At 57.1% G+C, this 23229-nt stretch overlaps 1 protein-coding gene across 2 annotated transcripts in view; it reads right to left on the bottom strand.

The window, feature by feature from the left end:
• Positions 1–23229, bottom strand: part of EEIG1 (estrogen-induced osteoclastogenesis regulator 1) — a 323245-nt gene that overhangs the window by 201731 nt on the left and 98285 nt on the right. For both annotated transcript variants that reach the window (XM_069236930.1, XM_069236931.1), the window contains exon 4: positions 18118–18234. In XM_069236930.1, coding sequence (XP_069093031.1) covers positions 18118–18234 — 117 coding nt within the window. The remainder of the gene's footprint in view (positions 1–18117; positions 18235–23229) is intronic.

Here is a 23229-nt window from a genome sequence, read left to right as displayed (position 1 = left end):
GAGGAGACAGGACATGTAGGATGCCAGAGTAGAGAAGGTGCTGGGAGAGGAGACAGGACCTGTAGGATGTCAGGGGAGAGGAGGTGCTGGAAGAGGAGACAGGACCTGTAGGATGTCAGAGGAGATGAGGTGCTAGGAGAGGAGACAGGACCTGTAGGATGTCAGAGGAGAGGAGGTGCTGGGAGAGGAGTCAACACCTGTAGGATGTCAGAGAGGAGGTGCTGGGAGAGGAGACAGGACCTGTAGGATGTCAGAGGAGAGGAGGTGCTGGGAGAGGAGACAGGACCTGTAGGATGTCAGAGGAGAGGAGGTGCTGGGAGAGGAGTCAGCACCTTTAGGATGTCAGAGGAGAGGAGGTGCTGGGAGGGGAGACAGGGCCTGTAGGATGTCAGAGGAGAGGTGGTGCTGGGAGAGGAGACGGGACCTGTAGGATGTCACAGAGGAGAGGCTGGGAGAGGAGACGGGACCTGTAGGATGTCAGAGGAGATGAGGTACTAGGAGAGGAGACAGGACCTGTAGGATGTCAGAGGAGAGAAGGTGCTGGGAGAGGAGTCAACACCTGTAGCATGTCAGAGAGGAGGTGCTGGGAGAGGAGACAGGACCTGTAGGATGTCAGAGGAGATGAGGTACTAGGAGAGGAGACAGGACCTGTAGGATGTCAGAGAGGAGGTGCTGGGACAGGAGACAGAACCTATAGGATGTCAGGGAGGAGGGGCTGGGAGAGGAGACAGGAGCTGTAGGATGTCAGAGGAGCAGAGGTGCTGGGAGAGGAGACAGGACATGTAGGATGCCAGAGTAGAGAAGGTGCTGGGAGAGGAGACAGGACCTGTAGGATGTCAGAGGAGCAGAGGTGCTGGGAGAGGAGACAGGACATGTAGGATGCCAGAGTAGAGAAGGTGCTGGAAGAGGAGACAGGACCTGTAGGATGTCAGAGGAGATGAGGTGCTGGGAGGGGAGACGGGACCTGTAGGATGTCACAGAGGAGAGGCTGGGAGAGGAGACGGGACCTGTAGGATGTCAGAGGAGATGAGGTACTAGGAGAGGAGACAGGACCTGTAGGATGTCAGAGAGGAGGTGCTGGGACAGGAGACAGAACCTATAGGATGTCAGGGAGGAGGGGCTGGGAGAGGAGACAGGAGCTGTAGGATGTCAGAGGAGCAGAGGTGCTGGGAGAGGAGACAGGACATGTAGGATGCCAGAGTAGAGAAGGTGCTGGGAGAGGAGACAGGACCTGTAGGATGTCAGAGGAGCAGAGGTGCTGGGAGAGGAGACAGGACATGTAGGATGCCAGAGTAGAGAAGGTGCTGGGAGAGGAGACAGGACCTGTAGGATGTCAGGGGAGAGGAGGTGCTGGAAGAGGAGACAGGACCTGTAGGATGTCAGAGGAGATGAGGTGCTAGGAGAGGAGACAGGACCTGTAGGATGTCAGAGGAGAGGAGGTGCTGGGAGAGGAGTCAACACCTGTAGGATGTCAGAGAGGAGAGGCTGGGACAGGAGACAGAACCTATAGGATGTCAGGGAGGAGGGGCTGGGAGAGGAGACAGGAGCTGTAGGATGTCAGAGGAGCAGAGGTGCTGGGAGAGGAGACAGGACATGTAGGATGCCAGAGTAGAGAAGGTGCTGGGAGAGGAGACAGGACCTGTAGGATGTCAGGGGAGAGGAGGTGCTGGAAGAGGAGACAGGACCTGTAGGATGTCAGAGGAGATGAGGTGCTAGGAGAGGAGACAGGACCTGTAGGATGTCAGAGGAGAGGAGGTGCTGGGAGAGGAGTCAACACCTGTAGGATGTCAGAGAGGAGGTGCTGGGAGAGGAGACAGGACCTGTAGGATGTCAGAGGAGAGGAGGTGCTGGGAGAGGAGACAGGACCTGTAGGATGTCAGAGGAGAGGAGGTGCTGGGAGAGGAGTCAGCACCTTTAGGATGTCAGAGGAGAGGAGGTGCTGGGAGGGGAGACAGGGCCTGTAGGATGTCAGAGGAGAGGTGGTGCTGGGAGAGGAGACGGGACCTGTAGGATGTCACAGAGGAGAGGCTGGGAGAGGAGACGGGACCTGTAGGATGTCAGAGGAGATGAGGTACTAGGAGAGGAGACAGGACCTGTAGGATGTCAGAGGAGAGAAGGTGCTGGGAGAGGAGTCAACACCTGTAGCATGTCAGAGAGGAGGTGCTGGGAGAGGAGACAGGACCTGTAGGATGTCAGAGGAGATGAGGTACTAGGAGAGGAGACAGGACCTGTAGGATGTCAGAGAGGAGGTGCTGGGACAGGAGACAGAACCTATAGGATGTCAGGGAGGAGGGGCTGGGAGAGGAGACAGGAGCTGTAGGATGTCAGAGGAGCAGAGGTGCTGGGAGAGGAGACAGGACATGTAGGATGCCAGAGTAGAGAAGGTGCTGGGAGAGGAGACAGGACCTGTAGGATGTCAGAGGAGCAGAGGTGCTGGGAGAGGAGACAGGACATGTAGGATGCCAGAGTAGAGAAGGTGCTGGAAGAGGAGACAGGACCTGTAGGATGTCAGAGGAGATAAGGTGCTAGGAGAGGAGACAGGACCTGTAGGATGTCAGAGGAGAGGAGGTGCTGGGAGAGGAGACAGGACCTGTAGGATGTCAGGGGAGAGGAGGTGCTGGGAGAGGAGTCAGCACCTTTAGGATGTCAGAGGAGAGGAGGTGCTGGGAGGGGAGACAGGGCCTGTAGGATGTCAGAGGAGAGGTGGTGCTGGGAGAGGAGACGGGACCTGTAGGATGTCACAGAGGAGAGGCTGGGAGAGGAGACGGGACCTGTAGGATGTCAGAGGAGATGAGGTACTAGGAGAGGAGACAGGACCTGTAGGATGTCAGAGGAGAGAAGGTGCTGGGAGAGGAGTCAACACCTGTAGCATGTCAGAGAGGAGGTGCTGGGAGAGGAGACAGGACCTGTAGGATGTCAGAGGAGATGAGGTACTAGGAGAGGAGACAGGACCTGTAGGATGTCAGAGAGGAGGTGCTGGGAGAGATTTGACAGGACCTGAGGATGTCAGAGGAGAGGAGGTGCTGGGAGAGGAAACAGGACCTGTAGGATGTCAGAGGAGAGGAGGTGATTGGAGGGGAGTCAACACCTGTAGGATGTCAAAGGAGAGGAGGTGCTGGGAGAGGAGACAGGACCTGTAGGATGTAAGAGGAGAGGAGGTGCTGGGAGAGGAGTCAGCACCTATAGGATGTCAGAGGAGTGGAGGTGCTGGGAGAGGAGACAGGGTCTGTAGGATGTCAGAGGAGAGGTTGTGCTGGGAGAGGAGACGGGACCTGTACGATGTCACAGAGGAGAGGCTGGGAGAGGAGACGGGACCTGTAGGATGTCAGAGGAGATGAGGTACTAGGAGAGGAGACAGGACCTGTAGGATGTCAGAGGAGAGAAGGTGCTGGGAGAGGAGTCAACACCTGTAGCATGTCAGAGAGGAGGTGCTGGGAGAGGAGACAGGACCTGTAGGATGTCAGAGGAGATGAGGTACTAGGAGAGGAGACAGGACCTGTAGGATGTCAGAGAGGAGGTGCTGGGAGAGTAGACAGGACCTGAGGATGTCAGAGGAGAGGAGGTGCTGGGAGAGGAGACAGGACCTGTAGGATGTCAGAGAGGAGGGTCTGGGGGAGGAGACAGGAGCTGCAGGATGTCAGAGGAGATGAGGTGCTGGGAGAGGAGACGGGACCTGTAAGATGTCACAGAGGAGGTGCTGGGAGAGGAGACAGGACCTGCAGGATGTCAGAGGAGAGGAGGTGCTGGGAGAGGAGTCAGGTCCTGTAGGATGTCAGAGAGGAGAGGAGGGGTTGGGGGAGGAGACAGGAGCGGCAGGATGTCAGAGGAGAGGAGGTGCTGGGAGAGGAGACGGGACCTGTAAGATGTCACAGAGGAGGTGCTGGGAGAGGAGACAGGACCTGCAGGATGTCAGAGGAGAGGAGGTGCTGGGAGAGGAGTCAGGTCCTGTAGGATGTCAGAGAGGAGAGGAGGGGTTGGGGGAGGAGACAGGAGCGGCAGGATGTCAGAGGAGAGGAGGTACTGGGAGAGGAGACAGGACCTGTAGGATGTCAGAGAGGAGGGTCTGGGGGAGGAGACAGGAGCTGCAGGATGTCAGAGGAGATGAGGTGCTGGGAGAGGAGACGGGACCTGTAGGATGTCAGGGGAGAGGAGGTGCTGGAAGAGGAGACAGGACCTGTAGGATGTCAGAGGAGATGAGGTGCTAGGAGAGGAGACAGGACCTGTAGGATGTCAGAGGAGAGGAGGTGCTGGGAGAGGAGACAGGACCTGTAGGATGTCAGGGGAGAGGAGGTGCTGGGAGAGGAGTCAGCACCTTTAGGATGTCAGAGGAGAGGAGGTGCTGGGAGGGGAGACAGGGCCTGTAGGATGTCAGAGGAGAGGTGGTGCTGGGAGAGGAGACGGGACCTGTAGGATGTCACAGAGGAGAGGCTGGGAGAGGAGACGGGACCTGTAGGATGTCAGAGGAGATGAGGTACTAGGAGAGGAGACAGGACCTGTAGGATGTCAGAGGAGAGAAGGTGCTGGGAGAGGAGTCAACACCTGTAGCATGTCAGAGAGGAGGTGCTGGGAGAGGAGACAGGACCTGTAGGATGTCAGAGGAGATGAGGTACTAGGAGAGGAGACAGGACCTGTAGGATGTCAGAGAGGAGGTGCTGGGAGAGTAGACAGGACCTGAGGATGTCAGAGGAGAGGAGGTGCTGGGAGAGGAAACAGGACCTGTAGGATGTCAGAGGAGAGGAGGTGCTGGGAGAGGAGTCAGCACCTATAGGATGTCAGAGGAGTGGAGGTGCTGGGAGAGGAGACAGGGTCTGTAGGATGTCAGAGGAGAGGTTGTGCTGGGAGAGGAGACGGGACCTGTAGGATGTCACAGAGGAGAGGCTGGGAGAGGAGACGGGACCTGTAGGATGTCAGAGGAGATGAGGTACTAGGAGAGGAGACAGGACCTGTAGGATGTCAGAGGAGAGAAGGTGCTGGGAGAGGAGTCAACACCTGTAGCATGTCAGAGAGGAGGTGCTGGGAGAGGAGACAGGACCTGTAGGATGTCAGAGGAGATGAGGTACTAGGAGAGGAGACAGGACCTGTAGGATGTCAGAGAGGAGGTGCTGGGAGAGTAGACAGGACCTGAGGATGTCAGAGGAGAGGAGGTGCTGGGAGAGGAGACAGGACCTGTAGGATGTCAGAGGAGAGGAGGTGATTGGAGGGGAGTCAACACCTGTAGGATGTCAAAGGAGAGGAGGTGCTGGGAGAGGAGACAGGACCTGTAGGATGTAAGAGGAGAGGAGGTGCTGGGAGAGGAGTCAGCACCTATAGGATGTCAGAGGAGTGGAGGTGCTGGGAGAGTAGACAGGACCTGAGGATGTCAGAGGAGAGGAGGTGCTGGGAGAGGAGACAGGACCTGTAGGATGTCAGAGGAGAGGAGGTGATTGGAGGGGAGTCAACACCTGTAGGATGTCAAAGGAGAGGAGGTGCTGGGAGAGGAGACAGGACCTGTAGGATGTAAGAGGAGAGGAGGTGCTGGGAGAGGAGTCAGCACCTATAGGATGTCAGAGGAGAGGTTGTGCTGGGAGAGGAGACAGGAACTGTAGGATGTCAGAGAGGAGGGTCTGGGGGAGGAGACAGGAGCTGCAGGATGTCAGAGGAGATGAGGTGCTGGGAGAGGAGACGGGACCTGTAAGATGTCACAGAGGAGGTGCTGGGAGAGGAGACAGGACCTGCAGGATGTCAGAGGAGAGGAGGTGCTGGGAGAGGAGTCAGGTCCTGTAGGATGTCAGAGAGGAGAGGAGGGGCTGGGGGAGGAGACAGGAGCGGCAGGATGTCAGAGGAGAGGAGGTACTGGGAGAGGAGACAGGACCTGTAGGATGTCAGAGAGGAGGGTCTGGGGGAGGAGACAGGAGCTGCAGGATGTCAGAGGAGATGAGGTGCTGGGAGAGGAGACGGGACCTGTAAGATGTCACAGAGGAGGTGCTGGGAGAGGAGACAGGACCTGTAGGATGTCAGAGAGGAGGTGCTGGGAGAAGAGACAGGAGCTGCAGGATGTCAGAGGAGCAGAGGGGCTGGGAGAAGAGACAGCACCTGTAGGATGTCAAAGGAGAGGTGGTGCTGGGAGAGGAGACGGGACCTGTAGGATGTCACAGAGGAGAGGCTGGGAGAGGAGACGGGACCTGTAGGATGTCAGAGGAGATGAGGTACTAGGAGAGGAGACAGGACCTGTAGGATGTCAGAGGAGAGAAGGTGCTGGGAGAGGAGTCAACACATGTAGCATGTCAGAGAGGAGGTGCTGGGAGAGGAGACAGGACCTGTAGGATGTCAGAGGAGATGAGGTACTAGGAGAGGAGACAGGACCTGTAGGATGTCAGAGAGGAGGTGCTGGGAGAGTAGACAGGACCTGAGGATGTCAGAGGAGAGGAGGTGCTGGGAGAGGAAACAGGACCTGTAGGATGTCAGAGGAGAGGAGGTGATTGGAGGGGAGTCAACACCTGTAGGATGTCAAAGGAGAGGAGGTGCTGGGAGAGGAGACAGGACCTGTAGGATGTAAGAGGAGAGGAGGTGCTGGGAGAGGAGTCAGCACCTATAGGATGTCAGAGGAGTGGAGGTGCTGGGAGAGGAGACAGGGTCTGTAGGATGTCAGAGGAGAGGTTGTGCTGGGAGAGGAGACGGGACCTGTAGGATGTCACAGAGGAGAGGCTGGGAGAGGAGACGGGACCTGTAGGATGTCAGAGGAGATGAGGTACTAGGAGAGGAGACAGGACCTGTAGGATGTCAGAGGAGAGAAGGTGCTGGGAGAGGAGTCAACACCTGTAGCATGTCAGAGAGGAGGTGCTGGGAGAGGAGACAGGACCTGTAGGATGTCAGAGGAGATGAGATACTAGGAGAGGAGACAGGACCTGTAGGATGTCAGAGAGGAGGTGCTGGGAGAGTAGACAGGACCTGAGGATGTCAGAGGAGAGGAGGTGCTGGGAGAGGAGACAGGACCTGTAGGATGTCAGAGGAGAGGAGGTGATTGGAGGGGAGTCAACACCTGTAGGATGTCAAAGGAGAGGAGGTGCTGGGAGAGGAGACAGGACCTGTAGGATGTAAGAGGAGAGGAGGTGCTGGGAGAGGAGTCAGCACCTATAGGATGTCAGAGGAGTGGAGGTGCTGGGAGAGTAGACAGGACCTGAGGATGTCAGAGGAGAGGAGGTGCTGGGAGAGGAGACAGGACCTGTAGGATGTCAGAGGAGAGGAGGTGATTGGAGGGGAGTCAACACCTGTAGGATGTCAAAGGAGAGGAGGTGCTGGGAGAGGAGACAGGACCTGCAGGATGTCAGAGGAGAGGAGGTGCTGGGAGAGGAGTCAGGTCCTGTAGGATGTCAGAGAGGAGAGGAGGGGCTGGGGGAGGAGACAGGAGCGGCAGGATGTCAGAGGAGAGGAGGTACTGGGAGAGGAGACAGGACCTGTAGGATGTCAGAGAGGAGGGTCTGGGGGAGGAGACAGGAGCTGCAGGATGTCAGAGGAGATGAGGTGCTGGGAGAGGAGACGGGACCTGTAAGATGTCACAGAGGAGGTGCTGGGAGAGGAGACAGGAGCTGCAGGATGTCAAAGGAGAGGAGGTGGTGGGAGAGGAGACAGGAGCTGCAGGATGTCAGAGGAGAGGAGGTGCTGGGAGAGGAGACAGGACCTGTAGGATGTCAGAGAGGAGGGTCTGGGGGAGGAGACAGGAGCTGCAGGATGTCAGAGGAGATGAGGTGCTGGGAGAGGAGACGGGAGCTGTAAGATGTCACAGAGGAGGTGCTGGGAGAGGAGACAGGAGCTGCAGGATGTCAGAGGAGAGGAGGTGGTGGGAGAGGAGACAGGAGCTGCAGGATGTCAGAGGAGAGGAGGTGCTGGGAGAGGAGACAGGACCTGTAGGATGTCAGAGAGGAGAGGAGGGGCTGGGGGAGGAGACAGGAGCTGCAGGATGTCAGAGGAGAGGAGGTACTGGGAGAGGAGACAGGACCTGTAGGATGTCAGAGAGGAGGTGCTGGGAGAGGAGACGGGAGCTGCAGGATGTCAGAGGAGAGGAGGTGGTGGGAGAGGAGACAGGAGCTGCAGGATGTCAGAGGAGAGGAGGTGCTGGGAGAGGAGACAGGACCTGTAGGATGTCAGAGAGGAGGTGCTGGGAGAGGAGACAGGACCTGTAGGATGTCAGAGGAGATGAGGTACTAGGAGAGGAGACAGGACCTGTAGGATGTCAGAGAGGAGGTGCTGGGAGAGTAGACAGGACCTGAGGATGTCAGAGGAGAGGAGGTGCTGGGAGAGGAGACAGGACCTGTAGGATGTCAGAGGAGAGGAGGTGATTGGAGGGGAGTCAACACCTGTAGGATGTCAAAGGAGAGGAGGTGCTGGGAGAGGAGACAGGACCTGTAGGATGTAAGAGGAGAGGAGGTGCTGGGAGAGGAGTCAGCACCTATAGGATGTCAGAGGATTGGAGGTGCTGGGAGAGGAGACAGGGTCTGTAGGATGTCAGAGGAGAGGTTGTGCTGGGAGAGGAGACAGGACCTGTAGGATGTCAGAGAGGAGCGCCTGGGGGAGGAGACAGGAGCTGCAGGATGTCAGAGGAGATGAGGTGCTGGGAGAGGAGACGGGACCTGTAAGATGTCATAGAGGAGGTGCTGGGAGAGGAGACAGGACCTGCAGGATGTCAGAGGAGAGGAGGTGCTGGGAGAGGAGTCAGGTCCTGTAGGATGTCAGAGAGGAGAGGAGGGGCTGGGGGAGGAGACAGGAGCGGCAGGATGTCAGAGGAGAGGAGGTACTGGGAGAGGAGACAGGACCTGTAGGATGTCAGAGAGGAGGGTCTGGGGGAGGAGACAGGAGCTGCAGGATGTCAGAGGAGATGAGGTGCTGGGAGAGGAGACGGGACCTGTAAGATGTCACAGAGGAGGTGCTGGGAGAGGAGACAGGAGCTGCAGGATGTCAGAGGAGAGGAGGTGGTGGGAGAGGAGACAGGAGCTGCAGGATGTCAGAGGAGAGGAGGTGCTGGGAGAGGAGACAGGACCTGTAGGATGTCAGAGAGGAGAGGAGGGGCTGGGGGAGGAGACAGGAGCTGCAGGATGTCAGAGGAGAGGAGGTACTGGGAGAGGAGACAGGACCTGTAGGATGTCAGAGAGGAGGTGCTGGGAGAGGAGACGGGAGCTGCAGGATGTCAGAGGAGAGGAGGTGGTGGGAGAGGAGACAGGAGCTGCAGGATGTCAGAGGAGAGGAGGTGCTGGGAGAGGAGACAGGACCTGTAGGATGTCAGAGAGGAGGGTCTGGGGGAGGAGACAGGAGCTGCAGGATGTCAGAGGAGATGAGGTGCTGGGAGAGGAGACGGGACCTGTAAGATGTCACAGAGGAGGTGCTGGGAGAGGAGACAGGAGCTGCAGGATGTCAGAGGAGAGGAGGTGGTGGGAGAGGAGACAGGAGCTGCAGGATGTCAGAGGAGAGGAGGTGCTGGGAGAGGAGACAGGACCTGTAGGATGTCAGAGAGGAGAGGAGGGGCTGGGGGAGGAGACAGGAGCTGCAGGATGTCAGAGGAGAGGAGGTACTGGGAGAGGAGACAGGACCTGTAGGATGTCAGAGAGGAGGTGCTGGGAGAGGAGACAGGAGCTGCAGGATGTCAGAGAGGAGGTGCTGGGAGAAGAGACAGGAGCTGCAGGATGTCAGAGGAGCAGAGGGGCTGGGAGAAGAGACAGCACCTGTAGGATGTCAGAGGAGAGGAGGTGCTGGGAGAGGAAAAGGGACCTGTAGGATGTCAGAGAAGAGAGGAGGTGCTGGGAGAGGAGACAGGACATGTAGGATGTCAGAGAGGAGGGGCTGGGAGAGGAGACAGGACCTGTAGGATGTCAGAGAGGAGGGGCTGGGAGAGGAGACAGGAGCTGCAGGATGCCAGAGGAGAGGAGGTGCTGGGAGAGGATCCGGGACCTGTAGGATGTCAGAGGAGAGGAGGTGCTGGGAGAGGAGTCAACACCTGTAGGATGTCAGAGAGGAGGTGCTGGGAGAGGAGACAGGACCTGTAGGAAGTCAGAGAGGAGCGCCTGGGGGAGGAGACAGGAGCTGCAGGATGTCAGAGGAGATGAGGTGCTGGGAGAGGAGACGGGACCTGTAAGATGTCATAGAGGAGGTGCTGGGAGAGGAGACAGGACCTGCAGGATGTCAGAGGAGAGGAGGTGCTGGGAGAGGAGTCAGGTCCTGTAGGATGTCAGAGAGGAGAGGAGGGGCTGGGGGAGGAGACAGGAGCGGCAGGATGTCAGAGGAGAGGAGGTACTGGGAGAGGAGACAGGACCTGTAGGATGTCAGAGAGGAGGGTCTGGGGGAGGAGACAGGAGCTGCAGGATGTCAGAGGAGATGAGGTGCTGGGAGAGGAGACGGGACCTGTAAGATGTCACAGAGGAGGTGCTGGGAGAGGAGACAGGAGCTGCAGGATGTCAGAGGAGAGGAGGTGGTGGGAGAGGAGACAGGAGCTGCAGGATGTCAGAGGAGAGGAGGTGCTGGGAGAGGAGACAGGACCTGTAGGATGTCAGAGAGGAGGGTCTGGGGGAGGAGACAGGAGCTGCAGGATGTCAGAGGAGATGAGGTGCTGGGAGAGGAGACGGGACCTGTAAGATGTCACAGAGGAGGTGCTGGGAGAGGAGACAGGAGCTGCAGGATGTCAGAGGAGAGGAGGTGGTGGGAGAGGAGACAGGAGCTGCAGGATGTCAGAGGAGAGGAGGTGCTGGGAGAGGAGACAGGACCTGTAGGATGTCAGAGAGGAGAGGAGGGGCTGGGGGAGGAGACAGGAGCTGCAGGATGTCAGAGGAGAGGAGGTACTGGGAGAGGAGACAGGACCTGTAGGATGTCAGAGAGGAGGTGCTGGGAGAGGAGACAGGAGCTGCAGGATGTCAGAGAGGAGGTGCTGGGAGAAGAGACAGGAGCTGCAGGATGTCAGAGGAGCAGAGGGGCTGGGAGAAGAGACAGCACCTGTAGGATGTCAGAGGAGAGGAGGTGCTGGGAGAGGAAAAGGGACCTGTAGGATGTCAGAGAAGAGAGGAGGTGCTGGGAGAGGAGACAGGACATGTAGGATGTCAGAGAGGAGGGGCTGGGAGAGGAGACAGGACCTGTAGGATGTCAGAGAGGAGGGGCTGGGAGAGGAGACAGGAGCTGCAGGATGCCAGAGGAGAGGAGGTGCTGGGAGAGGATCCGGGACCTGTAGGATGTCAGAGGAGAGGAGGTGCTGGGAGAGGAGTCAACACCTGTAGGATGTCAGAGAGGAGGTGCTGGGAGAGGAGACAGGACCTGTAGGATGTCAGAGGAGAGGAGGTGCTGGGAGAGGAGACAGGACCTGTAGGATGTCAGAGGAGAGGAGGTGCTGGGAGAGGAGTCAGCACCTATAGGATGTCAGAGGAGAGGAGGTGGTGGGAGAGGAGACAGGAGCTGCAGGATGTCAGAGGAGAGGAGGTGCTGGGAGAGGAGACAGGACCTGTAGGATGTCAGAGAGGAGTTGCTGGGAGAAGAGACAGGAGCTGCAGGATGTCAGAGGAGCAGAGGGGCTGGGAGAAGAGACAGCACCTGTAGGATGTCAGAGGAGAGGAGGTGCTGGGAGAGGAAAAGGGACCTGTAGGATGTCAGAGAAGAGAGGAGGTGCTGGGAGAGGAGACAGGACATGTAGGATGTCAGAGAGGAGGGGCTGGGAGAGGAGACAGGACCTGTAGGATGTCAGAGAGGAGGGGCTGGGAGAGGAGACAGGAGCTGCAGGATGCCAGAGGAGAGGAGGTGCTGGGAGAGGATCCGGGACCTGTAGGATGTCACAGAGGAGGTGCTGGGAGAGGAGACAGGACCTGTAGGATGTCAGAGGAGATGAGGTGCTAGGAGAGGAGACAGGACCTGTAGGATGTCAGAGGAGAGGAGGTGCTGGGAGAGGAGTCAACACCTGTAGGATGTCAGAGAGGAGGTGCTGGGAGAGGAGACAGGACCTGTAGGATGTCAGAGGAGAGGAGGTGCTGGGAGAGGAGACAGGACCTGTAGGATGTCAGAGGAGAGGAGGTGCTGGGAGAGGAGTCAGCACCTATAGGATGTCAGAGGAGAGGCGGTGCTGGGAGAGGAGACGGGACCTGTAGGATGTCACAGAGGAGAGGCTGGGAGAGGAGACGGGACCTATAGGATGTCAGAGGAGTGGAGGTGCTGGGAGAGGAGACAGGACATGTAGGATGTCAGAGAGGAGGGGCTGGGAGAGGAGACAGGACCTGTAGGATGTCAGAGAGGAGGGGCTGGGAGAGGAGACAGGAGCTGCAGGATGCCAGAGGAGAGGAGGTGCTGGGAGAGGATCCGGGACCTGTAGGATGTCAGAGGAGAGGAGGTGCTGGGAGAGGAGTCAACACCTGTAGGATGTCAGAGAGGAGGTGCTGGGAGAGGAGACAGGACCTGTAGGATGTCAGAGGAGAGGAGGTGCTGGGAGAGGAGACAGGACCTGTAGGATGTCAGAGGAGAGGAGGTGCTGGGAGAGGAGTCAGCACCTATAGGATGTCAGAGGAGAGGAGGTGGTGGGAGAGGAGACAGGAGCTGCAGGATGTCAGAGGAGAGGAGGTGCTGGGAGAGGAGACAGGACCTGTAGGATGTCTGAGAGGAATTGCTGGGAGAAGAGACAGGAGCTGCAGGATGTCAGAGGAGCAGAGGGGCTGGGAGAAGAGACAGCACCTGTAGGATGTCAGAGGAGAGGAGGTGCTGGGAGAGGAAAAGGGACCTGTAGGATGTCAGAGAAGAGAGGAGGTGCTGGGAGAGGAGACAGGACCTGTAGGATGTCAGAGAGGAGGGGCTGGGAGAGGAGACAGGAGCTGCAGGATGCCAGAGGAGAGGAGGTGCTGGGAGAGGATCCGGGACCTGTAGGATGTCACAGAGGAGGTGCTGGGAGAGGAGACAGGACCTGTAGGATGTCAGAGGAGATGAGGTGCTAGGAGAGGAGACAGGACCTGTAGGATGTCAGAGGAGAGGAGGTGCTGGGAGAGGAGTCAACACCTGTAGGATGTCAGAGAGGAGGTGCTGGGAGAGGAGACAGGACCTGTAGGATGTCAGAGGAGAGGAGGTGCTGGGAGAGGAGACAGGACCTGTAGGATGTCAGAGGAGAGGAGGTGCTGGGAGAGGAGTCAGCACTATAGGATGTCAGAGGAGAGGCGGTGCTGGGAGAGGAGACGGGACCTGTAGGATGTCACAGAGGAGAGGCTGGGAGAGGAGACGGGACCTGTAGGATGTCAGAGGAGATGAGGTGCTAGGAGAGGAGACAGGACCTGTAGGATGTCAGAGGAGAGAAGGTGCTGGGAGAGGAGTCAACACCTGTAGCATGTCAGAGAGGAGGTGCTGGGAGAGGAGACAGGACCTGTAGGATGTCAGAGGAGATGAGGTGCTAGGAGAGGAGACAGGACCTGTAGGATGTCAGAGGAGAGAAGGTGCTGGGAGAGGAGTCAACACCTGTAGGATGTCAGAGAGGAGGTGCTGGGAGAGTAGACAGGACCTGAGGATGTCAGAGGAGAGGAGGTGCTGGGAGAGGAGACAGGACCTGTAGGATGTCAGAAGAGAGGAGGTGCTGGGAGAGGAGACAGGGTCTGTAGGATGTCAGAGGAGAGGTTGTGCTGGGAGAGGAGACAGGACCTGTAGGATGTCAGAGAGGAGAGGCTGGGACAGGAGACAGAACTTATAGGATGTCAGGGAGGAGGTGCTGGGAGAGGAGACAGGAGCTGTAGGATGTCAGAGGAGCAGAGGGGCTGGGAGAGGAGACCGAACCTGTAGGATGTCAGGGAGGAGGGTCTGGGAGAGGAGACAGGAGCTGTAGGATGTCAGAGGAGCAGAGGTGCTGGGAGAGGAGACAGGACATGTAGGATGTCAGAGTAGAGAAGGTGCTGGGAGAGGAGACAGGACATGTAGGATGTCAGAGTAGAGAAGGTGCTGGGAGAGGAGACAGGACCTGTAGGATGTCAGGGTAGAGGAGGTGCTGGAAGAGGAGACAGGACCTGTAGGATGTCAGAGGAGATGAGGTGCTAGGAGAGGAGACAGGACCTGTAGGATGTCAGAGGAGAGGAGGTGCTGGGAGAGGAGTCAACACCTGTAGGATGTCAGAGAGGAGGTGCTGGGAGAGGAGACAGAACCTGTAGGATGTCAGAGGAGAGGAGGTGGTGGGAGAGGAGACAGGACCTGTAGGATGTCAGAGGAGAGGAGGTGCTGGGAGAGGAGTCAGCACCTTTAGGATGTCAGAGGAGAGGAGGTGCTGGGAGGGGAGACAGGGCCTGTAGGATGTCAGAGGAGAGGTGGTGCTGGGAGAGGAGACGGGACCTGTAGGATGTCACAGAGGAGAGGCTGGGAGAGGAGACGGGACCTGTAGGATGTCAGAGGAGATGAGATACTAGGAGAGGAGACAGGACCTGTAGGATGTCAGAGGAGAGAAGGTGCTGGGAGAGGAGTCAACACCTGTAGCATGTCAGAGAGGAGGTGCTGGGAGAGGAGACAGGACCTGTAGGATGTCAGAGAGGAGGTGCTAGGAGAGTAGACAGGACCTGAGGATGTCAGAGGAGAGGAGGTGCTGGGAGAGGAGACAGGAACTGTAGGATGTCAGAGGAGAGGAGGTGATTGGAGGGGAGTCAACACCTGTAGGATGTCAAAGGAGAGGAGGTGCTGGGAGAGGAGACAGGACCTGTAGGATGTAAGAGGAGAGGAGGTGCTGGGAGAGGAGTCAGCACCTATAGGATGTCAGAGGAGTGGAGGTGCTGGGAGAGGAGACAGGGTCTGTAGGGTGTCAGAGGAGAGGTTGTGCTGGGAGAGGAGACAGGACCTGTAGGATGTCAGAGAGGAGAGGCTGGGACAGGAGACAGAACCTATAGGATGTCAGGGAGGAGGTGCTGGGAGAGGAGACAGGAGCTGTAGGATGTCAGAGGAGCAGAGGGGCTGGGAGAGGAGACCGGACCTGTAGGATATCAGGGAGGAGGGGCTGGGAGAGGAGACAGGAGCTGTAGGATGTCAGAGGAGCAGAGGTGCTGGGAGAGGAGACAGGACCTGTAGGATGTCAGAGAGGAGGGACTGGGAGAGGAGACAGGAGCTGTAGGATGTCAGAGGAGAGGAGGTACTGGCAGAGGAGACAGGACCTTTAGGATGCCAGAGAGGAGGGGCTGGGAGAGGAGACCGGACCTGTAGGATGTCAGAGGAGAGGAGGTGCTGGGAGAGGAGTCAGCACCTGTAGGATGTCAGAGAGGAGGTGCTGGGAGAGGAGACAGGACCTGTAGGTTGTCAGAGAGGAGAGGAGATGCTGGGAGAGGAGACAGGGCCTGTACAATGTCGGAGAGGAAAGGAGGAGTTGATCTGTAGGATGTCAGGGGAGAGGAGGTGCTGGGAGACGAGACAGGACTTGTAGGATGTCATAGAGGAGGGACTGGGAAAGGAGACAGGACCTGTAGGATGTCAGAGGAGAGGTGGTGCTGGGAGGGGAGACAGGGCCTGTAGGATGTCAGAGGAGAGGTGGTGCTGGGAGAGGAGACCGGACCTGTAAGATGTCAGAGGAGAAGAAGTGCTGGGGGAGGAGAAAGGACCTGTAGGATGTCAGAGGAGAGGAGGTGCTGGGAGAAGAGACAGGGCCTGTAGGATGTCAGAGGAGAGGTGGTGTTGGGAGAGGAGACAGGACCTGTAGGATGTCAGGGGAGAGGAGGAGCTGGGAGAGGAGACAGGACCTTTAGGATGCCAGAGAGGAGGGGCTGGGAGAGGCGACCGGACCTGTAGGATGTCAGAGGAGAGGAGGTGCTGGGAGAGGAGTCAGCACCTGTAGGATGTCAGAGAGGAGGTGCTGGGAGAGGAGACAGGACCTGTAGGTTGTCAGAGAGGAGAGGAGATGCTGGGAGAGGAGACAGGGCCTGTACAATGTCGGAGAGGAAAGGAGGAGTTGATCTGTAGGATGTCAGGGGAGAGGAGGTGCTGGGAGACGAGACAGGACTTGTAGGATGTCATAGAGGAGGGACTGGGAAAGGAGACAGGACCTGTAGGATGTCAGAGGAGAGGTGGTGCTGGGAGGGGAGACAGGGCCTGTAGGATGTCAGAGGAGAGGTGGTGCTGGGAGAGGAGACCGGACCTGTAAGATGTCAGAAGAGAAGAAGTGCTGGGGGAGGAGAAAGGACCTGTAGGATGTCAGAGGAGAGGAGGTGCTGGGAGAAGAGACAGGGCCTGTAGGATGTCAGAGGAAAGGTGGTGTTGGGAGAGGAGACAGGACCTGTAGGATGTCAGGGGAGAGGAGGAGCTGGGAGAGGAGACAGGACCTAGATGATGTCATAGAGGAGGTGCGGTGCTGGGAGAGGGGACAGGAGAAGTAGGAGGTCACAGGAGAGAAGGTGCTGGGAGAGGAGACAGGACCTATAGGATGTCAGAGGAGATGAGACAGGACCTGTAGGATGTCAGAGAGGAGTTGCTGGGAGAGGAGACAGGACCTGTAGGATGTCAGGGAGGAGGTGCTGGGAGAGGAGACAGGGCCTGTGGGATGTCAGAGAGGAGAGGAGGTGCTGGGAGAAGAGACAGAACCTGTAGGATGTCAGAGAGTAGGGGAGGTGCTGGGAGAGGAGACAGGACCTGTAGGATGTCAGTAAGGGGAGGAGGGGCTGGGAGTGGAGACAGGACCTGTAGGATGTCAGAGAGTAGGGGAGGTGCTGGGAGAGGAGACAGGACCTGTAGGATGTCAGAGAGGGGAGGAGGGGCTGGGAGTGGAGACAGGACATGTAGGATGTCAGAGGAGAGAAGGTGCTGGGAAAGGAGACAGGACCTGTAGGATGTCAGAGGAGGTGCTGGGAGAGGAGACAGGACCTGTAGGATGTCAGAGAGGAGGGACTGGGAGAGGGACAGGAGAAGTAGGAGGTCAGAGGAGAGAAGGTGCTGGGAAAGGAGACAGGACCTGTAGGATGTCAGAGGAGAGAAGGTGCTGGGAAAGGAGACAGGGCCTGAAGGTGCTGGGAAAGGAGACAGGACCTGTAGGATGTCAGAGGAGGTGCTGGGAGAGGAGACAGGACCTGTAGGATGTTAGAGAGGAGGGACTGGGAGAGGAGACAGGAGCTGCAGGATGTCAGGGGAGAGGAGGTACTGGGAGAGGAGACGGGACCTGTAGGATGTCACAGAGGAGGTGCTGGGAGAGGAAACAGGACCTGTAGGATGTGCTGGGAGATGAGTCTGGGCCTGAGGTGCTGGGAGAGCAGACAGGACCTGTAGGATGTCAGAGATGAGGGGCTGGGAGAGGAGACAGGGCCTGTGGGATGTCAGAGGAGAGGAGACAGGACCTGTAGGATGTCAGAGGAGCAGAGGGGCTGGGAGAGGAGACAGCACCTGTAGGATGTCAGAGGAGAGGAGGTGCTGGGAGAGGAGACAGGACCTGTAGGATGTCAGAGAGGAGGGGCTGGGAGAGGAGAGAGGACCAGTAGGATGTCAGAGAGGAGAGGAGGCCCTGGGTGAGGAGACAAGACCTGTAGGATGTGAGGGTGGAGGTGCTGGGATAGGAGACAGGTCCTATAGGATGTCAGAGGAGGTGCTGGGAGAGGAGACAGGCCCTGTAGGATGTCAGAAGAGAGGAGGTGCTGGGATAGGAGACAGGTCTTATAGGATGTCAGAGAGGAGAGGAGGTGCTGGGAGAGGAGACAGGACCTGTAGGATGTCAGAAAGGAGGGTAGGTGCTGGGAAAGGAGACAGTACGTAAAGGATGTCAGAGGACAGGAGGTGCTGGGAGAGGAGACAGAACCTGTACAATGTCGGAGAGGAAAGGAGGAGTTGAGACAGGACCTGTAGGATGTCAGAGAAGAGGAGGTGCTGGGAGAGGATTCAGCACCTGAGGGATGTCAGAGGAGGTGCTGGGAGAGGAGACAGGACCTGTAGGATGTCAGAGAAGATGAGACAGGGCCTGCAGGATGTCAGTGAGGAGGTGCTGGGAGAGGAGACAGGACTTGTTGGATGTCAGAGAGGAGAGGAGGTGCTGGGAGAGGAGACAGGACCTGCAGGATGTCAGAGGAGAGGAGACTGGACCTGTAGGATGTCATAGAGGAGGGACTGGGAGATGGCACAGGAGAAGTAGGAGGTCAGAAAGGAGAGAAGGTGCTGGGAGAGGTGTCAGATAAGTGATAGAAACTGTAGGTATCTTTGAACCTTGAGGATGGAGTTGTCCTGGCGTGTGTTCTTGGTGTCATATCCCTCCAGCAAGCAGCAACGTGCAGTAAACCCAGCGCCCACAAATTCTGCCAGATTAAGGTCCGCAAATCCAAGCTGTGAGAGGTAAAAGACATCAGAGCATCAATGCCTGTGAACAGAAGCTGTCATGGTGAATAATACTGCCAAAGACTGGGGGTGGGGGGAATAGCTCCTAATCGTCCCTCGCCGCCAAAGATTGGAAAGCCCTTCCACAGCAGCAGGGGGCTACTGACGACACTTCTGTTTTTAAAAGATTGCTTAAAACCTGGCTTTTTAGTTTAGTTAGTTACATTAAATGACTTCAAGAATTTGTGCCTATTATAGCGCCGGGGCACTGAGTATCTATTGCACTCTATAAATCCCCCTAATCATAAACAAACTATGTTGAGTCAACTCAGGTTAAGCCTCCCTAGGAGTGAGCATCTAGTGTGGTGGGATTTTGTGCGGTCCAAGTGATTTGGGGTGAGGCGTGTGGGCCGGTTGGTCTGAGGTGGGGAGAGGCACGCGGGGTACGTGCATGGGATGGGGTGGGGTGTGGTGTAGCGCATGGGGTGGGGTGAGGTGGGGCAAGGCGCACGGACCGGTTGGGATGAGGTGCATGGGGTGAGGTGGGGAGAGGGGCGCGGGCCGGTTGGGGTGAGCTGCATGGGGTGAGGTTAGGACAGGCGGTCAGGCCAGTTGGGATGAGGTGGGAAGAGGTGCGCGGGGTGCGGTGCATGGGGTGGGGTGGGGTGTGGTGTGGCGCATGGGGTGGGGTGAGGCGGGGCAAGGCGCACGGACCGGTTGGGGTGTGATGCATGGGGTGAGGTGAGGAGAGGGGCACGGGCCAGTTGGGGTGAGGTGCATGGGGGAGGTTAGGAGAGGCGGTCAGGCCGGTTGGGATGAGGTGGGAAGAGGTGCGCGGGGTGCGGTGCATGGGGTGGGGTGGGGCGAGGCACGCGGGCCAGTTGGAGTGAGGTGCATAGGGTGAGGTGGGGAGAGGCGGTCAGGCCGGTTGGGGTGAGGTGCATGGGGTGAGGTGGGGAGAGGTGGTCAGGCCGGTTCGGGTGGGGTGGGGAGAGGGCCGGTTGGGGTGAGGTGGGGAAGAGGTGTGTGGGGTGCGGTGGGTGGGGTGGGGTGTGGTGCATGGGGTGGAGTGAGGTGGAGCAAGGCACACAGGCCGGTTGGGGTGAGGTGCATGGGGTGAGGTGAGGAGAGGTGGTCAGGCTGGTTGGGGTGAGGTGGGGAGAGGCGCGCGGGGTGCCGTGCATCGGGTGGGGTGGGATGCGTGGGGTGAGGTGGGGTAAGGCACACAGGCCAGTTGGGGTGAGGTGCATGGGGTGAGGTGGGGAGAGGCGGTCAGGCCATTTGGGGTGAGGTGAGGAGAGGTGGTCAGGCTGGTTGGGGTGAGGGGTGAGGTGGGGAGAGGCGTGCGAGGCGCGGTGCATGGGATGGGGTGGGGTGGGATGGGATGTGGTGAGGTGCATGGGGTGGGGTGAGGTGGGGTGAGGCGGTCAGGCTGGTTGGGGTGAGGTGCATGGGGTGAGGTGTGGAGAGGCTCGCGGGTGCGATGCATGGGGTGGGGCAGGGTGTGGTGCGTGGGGTGGGTTGAGGTGAGGTAAGGCACACGGGCCAGTTGGGGTGAGATGCATGGGGTGAGGTGGGGAGAGGCAGTCAGGCCGGTTGGGGTGAGGTGCATGGGGTGAGGTGTGGAGAGGCTCGCGGGTGCGATGCATGGGGTGGGGCGGGGTGTGGTGCGTGGTGTGAGGTGGGGTAAGGCGCACAGGCCGGTTGGGGTGAGGTGGGGAGAGGCGGTCAGGCTGGTTGGGGTGAGGTGGGGAGAGACTCGCGGGGTGCGCTGCATGGGGTGGGGCGGGGTGTGGTGCGTGGGGTGAGGTGGGGTAAGGCGCACGGGCCGGTTGGGGTGAGGTGCATGGGGTGAGGTGAGGAGAGGCGGTCAGACCGGTTGGGGTGAGGTGGGGAGAGGTGGCCAGGGTGCGATGCATGGGGTGGGGCGGGGTGTGGTGCATGGGGTGGGGTGAGGTGGGGTAAGGGGCACGGGCCGGTTGGGGTGAGGTGAGGAGAGGCGGTCAGGCAGGTTGGGGTGAGGTGGGGAGCGGCGCGCAGGGTGCTGTGCATGGGATGGAGTGTGGTGTGGTGCGGTGCATGGGATGGGGTGGGATGGGATGTGGTGTGGTGCATGGGGTGGGGTGTGGTGGGGCAAGGCACATGGGCCAGTTGGGGTGAGGTGCATGGGGTGAGGTGGGGAGAGGCGGTCAGGCTGGTTGGGGTGAGGTGCATGGGGTGAGGTGGGGAGAGGCGGTCAGGCTGGTTGGGGTGAGGTGGGGAGAGGCTCACGGGGTGCGGTGCATGGGGTAGGGCGAGGCACACGGGCCGAGCGACATGTCTGTCCACAGGGTTTAGTGAGAGGGATACATCTTCACACAGGATGACGCGCCCTGTGATGCAGAACATTTTTGTTGCAGGATTTAAAATGTCTACGGAGGAAGAAGCGACCCTCCTTGCGTCCTGAACTGCATCTCAGCCCGTGCACCTCACCCCACTGCTGAAAAGACGGCAGCGGGTGTGCATCAAGCAGGAGAGAGTGTGCCAGGGTGTAGTACTCTTCTAAATTAAAAGTGCGAATGATAGATTAGGACTATGTGCAAGCCTTTTAAATACAAGAACCCTGGACATAAATTCATATAATCCAAAAACATTTCATAGGAAAATCCACTCAGGAGGATCCTCACTAGACAGGGTTCAAATGTAAACAACGAAGGCTTATTAATATCCAAGAATCAAATAGAGAAGGCTAAAAGATAATAGTCAAATTTGTTCATAATGTTCAAAATGCATAAGAACTTAAAAGTATAATTGGCAGCGGAACCTAAACTCTAAGCTAATCATTTACCAGCACTAAGTAAGGAGCATTTGTCAAAGAGAGATCACAGTTAGCAGAGAAGAGGAAGATAGAAAATCTTCTAAGTACAGTTTGCTACCAGACTGTCATGGTGTCTGCCCTCTATGGGGCCAGACAAAGCCCATGCTTGATTCCCTTCTCTTATACATTTTTTTAAAAGAGAAACTGAAGTCTTCATGGTGTCAACACAAAGATACACTGAACTAAACAATATTAGTACAGAAAACAATTCACATGGGAGTTTTTCTGTTCTACGCCTAGGGCCTGATTCACAAAGGTAAATTTACACTTTTGTGTAAGTTTACAACTGTTTTGCTATTCACAAAGGTATTTTACTAGTCATGGCTTTACGACTGTTTGGCTACTCACAAAGGTATTTTACTGGCCATGTCTTTACGACTGTTTGGCTACTCACAAAGGTATTTTACTAGTCATGGCTTTACGACTGTTTGGCTACTCACAAAGGTATTTTACTGGCCACATCTTTACGACTGTTTTGCTATTCACAATGTGGACTGTGGAGTATCCCGATAGTGTGGGTTTACCTTTATGAGTCAGGCTTCTAATAAATAAACCTCCTTTACGCTACCAGAGACAAGTAAAGGCAGATTGAGATACAAACACCTCCTCCATCAGCCCAAGGAAGAAATAGAGGTAAAATCTGCCCTGCCTAGGATCAACAGGAACCTGATATTAGTACATTTCATGAATACCACAGTGAGATACAGACACTGACTGAATTTTATGGAATTATTTGGAAGGCTGGAGTCGAAGTTGAAGCTCCTCCCTGCACAGGCAAAAATGAAGGCAGGATCTACTGTTTGCAGGCATCTAAAATGTGGGAATTCGAAAACACAGCTAGGTCACGTTGTGATAAGTTAACACTGTTTAATTAATTTTTTTTAATCTTTTTTAAAAACAGAAAAAAATAAGTTGACAGCACTGTTTCCACAAGAAGGAAGACGCTCAGCCTAGTGTCATAGATAAGATCAGGACATCTCACCATGTGATAAAGTCACAGGAAAGACAAACACATGACAGATGTCCTAATCACAGTACTGCAGTGTCCCAACTTCCTCACTCTGCACCAACCGGACATTTTCAGTATCCACTACACGATCGCCAGCTTTGTTACGCCACGATCACCACCTGTTGGCGCCAGTCCATGTCCCTTTCCCAGTCCGAGACCCTGAGGGGGGGCGTAATGGCACCCCATGCTCGTGCCATGTTTTGTTGGGCCACGCCAGTCAGCCCTCTATGTGAAGCAGAAGACATCTTGCCTCCAGCGGGACCTCAGCCCGGTACCCGCATCATTATTTGTATCACCCCCCCCCCCCCCCCCCCATAGGTCTGAGTGATCAGGCAGGGCCAGAGTATGATGGAAAAAGATGCCCTGCTGACCAAAGCGAGCAGTCTTGCTTCCCTTTTGTGCAGGCATGTTCTGGAGTAGTATGTCCTACGTAGTATGCGAAGTTGAATTAATCGGAACCCAGTCCTAACTGCGACAACCCATTCACCGTCATCTTCCTCTCCCATACCTGCTACCCAGGTGTCCCTCAGAGTTTGAAGGTGTCTGTAGTGTATGTCAGGGAGATGGCTTTCTCTGGCATAGCGTCCAGGAGGAGTCGATCTTCCAGTGGCACTGCCTCCGGCAGCTATGTGCCACCAAACGTGCGTCTTCAGGGCACGCATCATCTGTATGCATCCGTACCGCTCTCGCGCTGTCAGTCTATTCCTCCTGAAGAGCCCTGAATGCCCCCAATGTCGATCCTTTCCACGAGTCTCCCAGATGTTCCATGCCTAGCAGCCCTGTAGCTCACTGACCTCCCTCAGCAGCCGCTATCCCATAGCGGGGGCCGTTCTGTCAGTCTCACAGCCCAGCCCAAGAATACTGTGGCTTTCCTGCACCACTGTCTGTGTGCGGATCAGCAATGCGCCCCCCCAACCCAGCTTCCACTTTTAGAGGATTCAGTCAACACTAATGTGATATTAAACACAGTATAACCATTACATTTGTGATTCATTTGCACTATGGCTCACAATTATTCACTGGGGAATTTCCATCCACAGAGACATGCTCACCCTCTCCTCCACCGTGGAGCACCCCAAAGTCCCCTTGGGAGAACACTAAGCATGTAGGGTGTATGGGGGTTACTGTGGAGAAAAGT

The sequence above is a fragment of the Pleurodeles waltl genome, chromosome 6 (assembly GCF_031143425.1).
Source record: "Pleurodeles waltl isolate 20211129_DDA chromosome 6, aPleWal1.hap1.20221129, whole genome shotgun sequence".
NCBI classification, from domain to species: Eukaryota; Metazoa; Chordata; class Amphibia; order Caudata; family Salamandridae; genus Pleurodeles; species Pleurodeles waltl.
The sequence above is the reverse complement of the archived record's forward strand: the minus strand, read 5'-3'. Positions and strand labels throughout refer to the sequence as shown.